The 12,479-nt window shown below is 37.2% G+C and overlaps 1 protein-coding gene across 1 annotated transcript in view; it reads right to left on the bottom strand.

Annotated features, from left to right (window-relative positions):
- Positions 1-7,644: 7,644 nt before the first annotated feature.
- The window catches only part of npy7r (neuropeptide Y receptor Y7), a 6,226-nt gene continuing 1,391 nt past the window's right edge, over positions 7,645-12,479 (bottom strand). Inside the window, exon 2 of the mRNA XM_016241650.1 lies at positions 7,645-8,786. Within this exon, the coding sequence (XP_016097136.1) occupies positions 7,645-8,775 (1,131 nt within the window). The 5' untranslated portion in view covers positions 8,776-8,786. The remainder of the gene's footprint in view (positions 8,787-12,479) is intronic.

Raw genomic sequence — 12,479 nt, 5'->3', positions numbered from 1 at the left:
CCCCCCAACACTGTCACTCACGACCAGAAGTCAAGACTAAACCAATTCACCTTGGTGACCACATAATCGTTTTGTATTACCTATTTTTATTAGCCATTTCATACAATTCAGAAAAACAAAAATGTGCAGGAACTATAGGCCTGTATTTATAATATTATGAATGAAATGTGCGTTATTTGGAAGAAAGTCGAGGTGTGACTGACTTTAGCCCACCAATTCCATTAGAGTATTGCTCTACAGTGGACCCCCCCTTGTCCGTTCCATTTGGGAGAGACCCAGAGGTGAACTGTCCCCCGCGCTCCGCTCCCCTTTCTCCTTCTCACACAGCTTCTGTGCACGGCACCTTCTCAGCAAGCAGGGGCGCCAATTTCCCAATTCCCCACACAGTGATATGATAGATAATAGAAAACCACTTCGCGGCGGCGGCGCAGAGGATTTTTATTTTTTTTTAACTGCTCGTGCCGCCCCCCATGTATCATGAAAAAATGCCGCGCCGGGAGGCTGCCCGGTTCGCCCGTGCCAAAAATGAAACTTGAAAAACGCTTAATGTGGCTTAACGAACGTAAACAACGACCAGGGAAACCCAAATTTCTGTCGAACCTTACTTGTAATAAACACTAACTACTGTCAAAAGAACGAGCCCTTACTCCACAGATAAAGTGAATAATATCACATTAAGCGTTCTCCCCCATAGAACTCCATTATAAGGAAACAGCTTAACGTGTTATGATCCAAAAGCGCAGAGAAATCAGTAAACATGACAATGAACGCGTTGTTGTCCCGTTGTTTGGGGGCGTTGACCCTGTGCGCATGCGCGGCGTGGCTCGCGTAGCTCATTATGGGAAGCCAAACAACCCAAATGTGGGACGAAACGGCGTGGTATTCAAGTGTTCGGAGAGTAATGTTCGCACAGTAGGTGGCGGTAATGCACCTTAACGTTGGATTCCACCTGCCTTAAAACATGAAGAAGAAGAAGAGTAATGTTAGCGCTGAGCTTTTGTAACTGATCCGCGCCGCGCTGTCAGCTCGGTGGCGCTAGTAAACACGTCCTCTCTGCGCTGTCGAGTTGGTCGCGAACACTTGAATACTGCGCCGTTTCGTCCCACATTTGGGTCGTTTGGCTTCCCATAGCTCATTACCATATAGCGCTCTGCGCGAGGGCGGATCATTAGAGATAATGAGCTGAGACAGGAGAAACCTGTACCTGTCTTTACTTTCATGCTTATTACCAAATTACATTGTTCTCAGTTCGTCGATGCGTCCACGTTAAGCTGTTTCCTTATAATGGACTTCAGTGGGGGAGATATTATAATACGTGATATTATAAGTTATAGCTATACGCTGAATAAGAAGAGCTCGTTCTTTTGACAGTAGTTAGTGTTTATTACGAGTAAAATTTGACAGAAATTAAATTTTCCCCGGTCGGAGTTTAGGTACGTTAAGCCACGTTAAGCGTTACATATTTATGGGTTTTGTCAATGTGGTTGATGTATTGGCATAATATTCGATTAACATTAGATTTGATTGTCTTGATTGATAGATTATTATAAAGCATTCGATACTGTAGGTCACAATTTTTTATTTGAAGTTCTTGATTTCTTTGGTTTTGGCAACAACTTTATCCGTGCCGTTCGAACATGATCTAATGATCGCAATAGCTCTGTTAAATGACCCTGTGGGACCACTACACTCCTACAGTCGTGGTCAGAATTATTGGCACCCTTGGTAAATATGATCAAAGAAGGCTGTGGAAATAAATCTGCATTGTTAATCATTTTGATCTTTTATTTAAAAATCTACAAAAATCTAACATTTCTTTGAAGAATAAGAATTTAAAATGAGTGGAAATCTCATTATGAAATACATGTTTTATTCTAATGCACGTTGGCCATAATTAATGGTGCCCTTTTATTCAATACTTTTTGCATCCTCCTTTTGCTCAGATAACAGAGTTTTCTCCTATAATGCCTGATGAGGTTAGAGAGCACCTGACAAGAGATCAGAGACCATTCCTTCATCCAGAGTCTCTCCAGACCCTTCAGATTCCCAGCTTCTCCTCTTCAGTTCAGCACACTCATCTTCTCTAGGGTTCAGCTCAGAGGACTGGGATGGCCAGAGCAGAAGCTTGGTTTTGTGCTCAGTGACCCATTTTTGTGTTGTTTTTAAGGTTTGTTTTTGGATTATTGTCCGGTTGTAAGATACAACCTTGGCCCATTATTAGATTTCTAGCGTAGTCGGACAGTTTTTAATTTTTTATCTGTTAGTATGCCATGATGCATCTAAACAAGGACCTCTGGCAGAAAAATACACCCAACAACATTAAAGATACAGCAGTATATTTCATTATACACATGGGGTACTTTTTATCCCTGTGTGCACCTAACCTATCTTGAGTGTTTGCTGCTAAAAAAACCCTCAGTTTTTAGTTTTATCTGACCATAGAAACTAGTCCTGTTTGAAGTTCCAGTCGTGTCTGACAACTGAATATGCTGGAGTTTGTTTTTGGATGAGAGTATTTTCTTTTCTTGATTTTTTTTACTTGAAACCCTCCCAAACAACATGTGGTGTAGGTGCTGTTTGATTTTTTTCTAATCTCTGCAATTCTGCAGCTGTGGTCCTTGGAGAATCTTTATCCACTCAAACTCTCCTCCTCAGCGTGCATTAGGACGATATAGACACACGTCCTCTTCCAGGCAGATTTATAACATCTTTAGTTGATTGGAAATTCTTAATTATTGCCCTGATGGTGGAAATGGAAATTGTCAATGCTCTGCCACTTTCTAATTTGTGAAGCTCAAGTATCTGTAGCTGCACATTAGGACTATATTTTTTTGTTTTACTCATTGTGATGATGATTAAAGGAATTTGGACTCTGTTTCCCTCATATTTATATTCCTGTGAAACAGGAAGCAATGGGTGGATAATTTCATGTTCATAATCTGGTGTGCTAAAAATTGTTAATGTGAATGAATGGTAATATAATTAAGAGATATTTTACTCTTAAGAATTTCTAAGGGTACCAATAATTGTGGCCATTGTGTATTAGAGAAAATTATTTATTTATTATTTATTGTTATTTATTTATTATTCATTATTTATTTCACAATGTTTCTTTTTTTTTTTACTTCAGTTAAAGCTTAGATTTTTTTTAATGAAAGATCAAATGGATAAACAATGCAGATTATTTTCACAGCTTTTTGTGATCATATTTACAAGGGTATACTAACAATTCTGACCACGACTGTAGATTTAATATAGAGGTGTCAAACAAGGAGATCCATTATCTCCTCTGTTATTTTTATTGATCAAGTATTGTATCTTCATATTAAAATCAATCCGTTTCAAGGTATCCAGTTGGCCCATAAAATAAAATTCTAAAGAAATTAAACATTTGGCTAATGAGAGACCTATCTTTAAATGTTTTATCAAAATCTGAAGGTTTAGACTTTTTTTTACACCTCAATGGCTATAGATATTCCAAAACATATCTATATATGAAAACTGTAGTGAATATAATTAGGCTACAGTAGATAATTGTCCATTTGATCCAAATATGTGTATTATACATTTTTTAATTCACAAATTTAATGTGTAATGTTAATAAATGTGTGTTATTAATTTATCAAAAACACTAATTCAATTGCAATTCAATTGTCTCCTGTAGGCTATGTATGTAGACCAACAGTGAATATCTACAGATATGTTAATCCGTAGAGCAGATCGTTAAACTGTCTATCTGATATCTTACTGTAACGTTTATATTTGATGGAAGCCCGTTTCCGCCACTGAATAAAAAAATATAATTCTGTAAGTCATAATAATGAGAAACTTTCTCAAAATTATGACTTAGTATCTCGTTATATTGAGAAACTTTCTCGTAATAATGAGAAACTTTCTCGTAATAATGATCTAACCCTAACCCTAACCCTAACCCTAGCCTAATCAACAACAACAAAAAAAGACTTACTCGACGCATGCGCAACGCAAGAGTGACAGCTTAAATAACGATTTCAGATCAATTATCTGTATGTAGTCTTTTGTGTAATAGTTACTCTGCTAGATAGTTATGGCTTCAAACATTCCAGACCAATATTTCAGTTAAGAAATCCAGGCATTTTATGAAGAAATGAAAGCCATTACACATATAAACTTAATTTATAGATGTGTATTTCGATGATTTATTAGTTTTATTAGCTGTCCCTTTCATGCATCACATGCAATGTTAGCGGTGTTCCTGCATGGCTTTGACCAACAGATGGCGCTAGCGTGCTGTCACTCTTGCGTTGCGCATGCGTCGAGTAAGTCTTTTTTTTTGGATTAGGCTAAGTCAAATTTTTTAGAAAGTTTCTCATTATTATGACTTACAGAATTATATTTTTTTATTCAGTGGCGGAAACGGGCTTCCATAATATTTCAATTCACAAAAAAAAAGTTTTGAACATCGATGAAAGATTTGGCCGACTATCCTCCTCCCCTACTGGACGCATCAGGAACCTGACCGTATATCTGCCTGCTCCAGGCCTGCAGCCTCCGTTGAGTTACATGTAGCCCGCTATAACCATAATATTATTCATATTCATGTTACATAAACTTAACGTCAGTTATAATCAAAAGACATACGTTCTGTATGCGTAATGCATAAAAAACCTTTTAACAGAGTCTGTACTAGGGTGATCAGACATCCCCGTTTTCCGGGGACAGTTCCGGTTGTTTCGGGTCCTGTACCCGACTAGAGCTGTCCGCGGAAATGTCCCAGTTTTACAGCACGTTCAAAACAGCCCGCAAATGCACTGCAACCACGACCAGCTAGCCCGATGTTGTTGTTATTTTTACCAACGTGGCTGCGAGCTACTCTGGCTATCTGGACTATGGAAGTAAATTAATGACAAATGTCTTTGAAACAAAAAGCATGTTGAATTGCACTAACTGAAAAAAAAAATAATGCATTGCATTAACAGTGCTTCCATTTTTATGTCTTGTATTTTCAGGGCTTGCATTTTTAGGGGTTGAAATTTAACATAGTTGTTTTTTATCTGTTGTAAGTAATAATATATCAATATTTCATTTACACACATTTTCATAATTAAAAAGTCAATAATCCAGAGTTCACTTACAAAATATTCAATCTGTTAAAAAGTGTACTGTGTTAGGTTTTTAAAAAAAGTTTTTATTTTTAAAAATGTATGTAAGCCTTGAGCCTTAGACCACAGTATTATTTACATATGATCTTCTTTATTTCTCCCACCAGATGGCACCAATCCACGCATTGATTAAAAAAAAAAGAAAAGAAAGTTTTTTACTGAAACAAACATTCATTTCATTGAAAGATGTCTCAGGTCTGTTATGAGGTCTGAGGAATGCTAGAGGTGTAATAACAAAGCGACATGGTATTTCCTTCCTTCAGAAAGTGTCACTGCCTTTTTTTTTTTTTTTTTTTTTTACTAATTTAGACCAGCAGTTGAATGGGTTCCTTTGGAGTACCAAGCCAGCTGTATAAGACAATCAGTTCTCCAGCTTCCCAAATCTGAAGGGGGTTTAGCACTTCCAAACTTTCGATGCCCTGGCTACACATAGAGATATCTTCTTCTCATTCCTTACTTTCTAATATTTGTTCTCGGCTTCCTCTTGAGGTACACATTATTTCGAGCAATCCAGTAGTTATTAATACTATTAAGATTTGGCTTCAATTCAGGAAACAATTTGGTTTGCACAAAGTCTCGATTTATAAAATAATCACGTATTTCCCCTGTCCCTTTCAAACCGTGTCTTCGATATTTGGGCAAGTAAGGGTCTTTCTACTTTGAACGAAAAAGAAATCTTCACCGAACAGATAAAAACTATATGCAGATGTATAGTTTTATTTTCCTTTCTACCTCCCTCCCTCCATTGCATTTTAATTTTCTCATACATCCTATCTTTTATTTCATCTTACTGCCACCACAACATAGATATTAAATATTCCAATAAATTATACAATAACATGATTCCATAGATTACATTATTTTTTGCATACAAAGTACATTATAATCCTTACACCTTACAGTATAAATACAATCAGTAGCATAAAGCAATTTATTTACTTGATTATTGGCCCTATGCAAATGTACACAAACCAACACTTGCCAGACATTAATATTTTTGACAAATCACAAAATCAAATTCATCCAAGTCATATAATTTAATGCAAATTTCCTGTATGATAGTGCATTAACACCCAGAACTACATCTGCCAAAATGTGCAAAATACAACAGAGCACACTGTGTGGATACTGTATCCCACAATGCAATGTATGAACATATTTTAAACCATGATCAAGGTTGAGCTGGTTAGCTTTGGCACCAGATTTCTACAAATCAATGGCAATTTAACATTTGCTGTGTACACTGACAACATTAAAAACCAACATACACATCACTGAAATATCACTAATATTTCACCAGTGCAAGATTCTCTTCTGAAGTGCTCTTAAAGCATGAAACAGACTTTACGTAACAGCTTAAAATAGTCACTAGTGAAGGGTATATGGGATTGTGTGTGCACTTGTGGCGTTATCCGGCAATCAAAGTTGTCATGAGATAATTTCATATGGCCCCAGAGTGATTAGTCACATGATATTTATGGCTCAGGTGATTGACTCAAAAAGTTCTTGGAGATTGCAGATATTAAATCATGTACTTCCCAGTGGGTCCTCCGCCAACCAAGCAAATGCCATAAAGATGTATGGGAATGCTAACCAATAGCTTTCTCCAAATCCTAATAGTATCAATCACATGTTATTTACAGCTTAGATGATTGCCTCTAAAATGTTTCCAGAGCTGAAAGCCTATCAGCAGCATCCAGGCTGTCTCCTGACATTATCAATAAGAGTTTTGCACAAGCTTGTATGATGATAAATGTACACCACTTGTGGAATTAAACTTGCACAAAATTAAGTCATTAGACAACAGTGTAGCCTACTACTGTTTGATTTTCATTGATGCGAAAAGCTAAATGACTAGACAGTGTGGGGTACAAATGGGCTAAAGGCACACCATAAGGAAAATCTGCTTTTCGCTACTCCCAGAGTGTATGATTGCAGAAAAAAATCAGTTTTTATTGAACATTTATGGAGCAACACATTTTGAGGGAAAATAAATAAAGAAATTATTTTTGTTTAAAAATCATACCCACTTGGGGTAAAAGGCTCACCAGCATGGGGCAAAAGACACCCAGTACTGTTACAAATACTACTAATAATATATTTTGCATTTAACTAAGTTCATACTTGTTCAAAACAATCACTTCAGCAAAGTTTGTACTATTTTCTGTTTGTTTTGATAAATAAAATCTATTTTTGCTCAATAAATGTATTGTCAGTTTAATATATTCATTAAAAAAATATTTAAAGGAGATCCTTATAATTTAATATGGCTGGCCTTACAGCAGTATCAATAAATATAATACTTTATTATATAATTGTTTCATTATAAACATGGTGATTACCAAACCATGTCATGTCAACAAAGGGAAAAGTCACCCATCTATTTATTATCTTACCCAGATTATTATCTTATTATTATACGCCTTTAGCTCCATTGTACCTTAACGTATGTACTGTGCATTAAGCAGGCTCCTCCAGACAGAGGAAGACTCTGTTTTCATGATTAGACAGCAGTTGCAGGGTGACCATCATTGTGCCCGTTCACAATCATACCTCTCAAAGATCGAGTCCTGAAGGACCCATCAGGATAGATGGAGTCTGGTTTGTGTTCACAGCGGAAGAACATGAGAAAGCCATTCCTGTAATTCTGGTTCATCCAGCCATAGAGCAATGGGTTGACAAAAGTCGAGCACATCGCCACAATGTGAAACAAGGTGTAAATGAGTTTATATTCTTTGAACTTGAGAATCAAGTCGAGATCGCTAGCCAGCTGAAACACGTGGAAGGGAAGCCAGCATACAGCGAAGACCACGACCACCAGCGCCAGCATCTTCGTGGTCTTCCTCCGGCGGCCGATGCCATCGCTGCGGTTGGAAGGGCTGACGTGGTTCTTCAGTTTGATCCAGATGCACACGTAAGCATAGCTGATGATCACCAGAGGGACCACATACTGCAGGAGAAGCACTGATAAACTGTAGATGATGGCATCCCGATTGGTGCCATTGGGCCATTTCTCGGAGCAAACTGCGATCCGCAAGTCAATGTATGGGATTTCCTCGTGGCGATACTCTCGGAAAATAGCCAGCGGGCCGGCCAGTATGGCGGCGAGCGCCCAGGTCAGGCCGATGATGATGAAGCTGGTGCACCTATTGAGGCGCTGGCCAAGATGGAAGACGATACATCTGTAGCGCTCTAGAGCAATGACCGTTAGGGTGAGAATGGACACGTGGATGCTGAGAGCTTGGCCGTAAGGCACCATATGACACATCACTGCTCCAAATTTCCATTCGTCCAACAAAGTGTAAACTAGTGTGAAAGGCAAACACACCGTGTCCACCATCAGGTCAGCCAAGGCCAGGTTCGCAATGAAGTAGTTGGTGACCGTGCGCATGTTTCTGTACAGAATGATCATGTAAATGACCAGGGTGTTACCCACAAGTCCTAGCAGGATTATGAGTGAATACGCTAAGATGAGAGATATTTGGACACTCAGGTGCTTGGTGATGTCCTCCACAAAAGCTGGTTTGTAAGTGTTCATGCTGTCATTTCCCAGGCTGGTCTCTTGACTTCCATCATAGACCGTGTCCTCCGTTCCATTGGCTAGATCTGATTGGCTCATATTAACCAAGGACATACAACACGAACCTGCCAAATAGACGAGAAAATTTTTGCTTCTTATAGTACAAACAGTAGCTACTGCTCATTTATTCAAAAATATTCAAAAGATGCATGTCATACATCCAATGATTTGAATGTACCTCTTCTATGAAGAACATGTTTTTGATTTCTGAATGAAACTTGTAATATACTTACAATTCCACAAGAAAATGCTTTAAATATGGCTGAGGCCATGTGAAAATAGTAGTAATTTCCATGTAAATAATGTTAGAGCGCAAATAGTGGAATATACTATTTGCACTTCTAGTGCATTATAAAACATTATGCAATAACAACATATTATTTAGTGTATACTTAACACCACATCCGATTTTAATGCCTATTAAGGCATGTTAGGCATGCTATTTCCACTATTTTCTATATATGATAGAAAAAGAGAGAAGAATGGGATTGGAAATTCAAACTCCTATTGTGGTCCTGTCACGTTAAAAGCTAAATCAAGTATCCACAGTATGCTCCTGTTGCCAAATGGTTTTCTTTTGTAATTTTGTCTGGCTCAACCAGAGTAGTCTAAATAGCCTTTGCCAACATGGAGGACTAATTGCACTTAGTGTACATAGACACTCCGATAAAATTTATGGATTTAGTATAGCCATTCTTAAGCAACCTGTGTGAAGGTGATTTTTAGTCAATATATGAATATCAGTTTTTTGTACCATTATTTTTTATATCATAATATTTTGGTACATGTATCCCAGCTGGAATGGAAAACAAACAAACATTGCACATGCTCAGTTATAAATGTACACCAGAGATCTCATTCTCAGCATGGAAGCTTTTTAGATGACATCTGAATGATGTCTGCTTTTCTTTTTTGTATGCTCAGTTGGTGTAGAAATGAGCGATGCTATGCTCTGGATGAGACATGCACACCTGATGAAATATGTAGCATACGCATCTACTGAAGAAGGTAAATCATAATATTACAGCACTGCAAGGCATATAACTGAGAGATAGATAATGACATCTTTAAATTGAAAAATGGAAATGTATTTGTAATCTCAGCTGAGGTACACACATTTTACACCCTTTACACAAACATAGCCATCTATGTTATTTTTTTATAAAGTTCAATTAAAGCTATTATTGAAAAACTACTAATATTAATTTAATGCTTGGCTATCATCGTGATTTTGCTACCAGAATGCTGAACCATATTACAAAAAGGTTAACAAGACCCTTTGCTGCTCATAAGAGATGGATAGAGCTTCATTAAAATCCAATTTACAGGCTGCTCACAGCAAGAAAATGCAGAGCTTTATTTCTAAGACCGATTTGAGCTCATGAGCACATTTAGAAGTGCCTATATTGTCATTTAAGCTGATTATATGACATAAACTGTATGGACAGCCTTTTGCTCAAGGGAAAAGGAAAATTGCCAATAAAGACTTTAGCATCTTAGGTCATTTAGAGATTGAAAAAAAAACACTGCTCTAATGTGGTCTTCCTTTCACAAGAGATGACATGGTTTTTGCAGGACACTCAATCTTTTAGGGTGCATTGAATTAAAAAAAGCAAACTAGGTTGTAACATTGTTTTAGCTGATGGGTATATTTCTATTGTTCCTTACAAAAAGAATTGTCTCCATTTTTTACTGCGCTATCTACACTCTTAAAAATAAAGGTGCTTCAAAAGGTTCTTCAAGCGATGCCATAGAAGAACCATTTTTGGGTCCACAAATAACCATTCAGTCATAGGTTCTTTAAAGAACCATCTCTTTCTTACCTTTTTGTAATCTGAAGAATCTACCTTTTGTGAAACAGAAAGGTTCTTCAGATGTTAAAGGTTCTTTATGGAACCATTTAGACAAAAAGGTTCTTCTATGGCATCGTGAAGCACCTTTATTTTTAAGAGTGTACAGGCAGCTAAGAGCTTTGAAGGTGTGCACAAAAGGGTCTTAGCCTTAAACATAAATGTCTTCTGCTTGGCTTTATAATATAACCAATTTGGTACCAGGTTTAAGCACTTAATCTAAACCTAAAAAGGCATTCACATCCTATTTTACAAAATACAAAGTTGGGACTTAATCCATCATAAATTGATAGAATCATGAAAAGTGGGTGTTCCATATACCTGAACTGAAACAACTGCTAAAATATAGCCTAAACAGTTGTTTGGCTATTGATTAATATTACGAAACGTGCGCTGTGAACATGTAATAATCAATTTGAATTCATGTTGACTCCACGTATCAAAAGACGACATTGTTAATTTACAGTAGGATGTGTTTTAACATTTCTGTTCACGTCCTGCGGTACAATCTGTAGATTTTTTGAGTTTGTCCTCCAGAGACACATGCAAAATGCTATTCATCAAAAGGTCATATCCCTTAAGACACAGGACCTTTCCTTGCAATGTTCATTCATTTGGACACGTCATTGCAGAATATGACAGTCTATTCACTTGTTTCCAATAGATCAAGACTAGAAACAGGAATGTTGTTATCTTTCTGTATTTGTATCAAATCTTTCCAGAAGGCATTCTGTGTTTCATGTTATATAAAGTGAAACGTTAATGAATATCAAGCTTGAAAACTGCATTCTGAGATAAAAACCAATGAAAAAACACACTTCAGCTCAGAATTGCCACTGTTTTTTGTTGTTGTTCACTGCTCGCTTGCTGCCTGTCTATGTGTGTATGTGTAAAGAGGAATCAACACAAATAAAAGGCTACAGGGTCTGTTTATTGTCTCCCTCAAGCGTCCCTCATGATTCAGCTTTACTGTCATTATGATGTTCTGCTGGGGATGCTCCTCCTCCACATCAAGAGCTCTTGGAAGCCCCATTAAACGAGCTAACTCATCATGAGGACTGCTCTTAGTGTACCAGATACTCATCCAACTGATGTAATAAAATGCTGTATGATTGTATCTCTACTACATGCAACTACACTGAACAAAATTATAAACGCAACACTTTTGTTTTTGCCCCCATTTTTCATGAGCTGAACTCTGAACTTGAACTTTTCTATGTACACAAAAGGCCTATTTCTCTCAAATATTGTTCACAAATCTGTCTAAATCTGTGTTAGTGAGCACTTCTCCTTTGCCGAGATAATCCATACATGTGATAATCCTAAATGTGCTTTAGGCTGGTCACAATAAAAGGCCACTCTAAAATGTGCTCCCACAAAACTTGCGACATCTGTGGCATTGTGCTGTGTGGTAAAACTGCACATTTTAGAGTGGCCTTTTATTGTGACCAGCCTAAAGCACATTTAGGATTATCACATGTATGGATTATCTCGGCAAAGGAGAAGTGCTCACTAACACAGATTTAGACAGATTTGTGAACAATATTTGAGAGAAATAGGCCTTTTGTGTACATAGAAAAAGTCTTAGATCTTTGAGTTCAGCTCATGAAAAATGGGGGCAAAAACAAAAGTGTTGCATTTATAATTTTGTTCAGTGTATAAAACAGCATTGGAGGAACTGTACATAATGTAAATAAGAAAAATGGCACATAACAGTAATGCATAAGACAGATACTCTGGGGTTTTGCAAACACATAATATCTCAACAATCAAGGCTTACAAAATTCAGAATTTAAAGGGGTCATATGATGCAATTTCAATTTTTCCTTTCTCTTTGGAGTGTTACAAGCTCTTGGTGCATAAAGAAGATCTGTAAAGTTGCAAAGACTAAAGTCTCAAATCCAAAGA

Source organism: Sinocyclocheilus grahami, unplaced genomic scaffold, assembly GCF_001515645.1.
Source record: "Sinocyclocheilus grahami isolate Dianchi unplaced genomic scaffold, SAMN03320097.WGS_v1.1 scaffold630.1, whole genome shotgun sequence".
Taxonomy (NCBI): domain Eukaryota; kingdom Metazoa; phylum Chordata; class Actinopteri; order Cypriniformes; family Cyprinidae; genus Sinocyclocheilus; species Sinocyclocheilus grahami.
The sequence above is the reverse complement of the archived record's forward strand: the minus strand, read 5'-3'. Positions and strand labels throughout refer to the sequence as shown.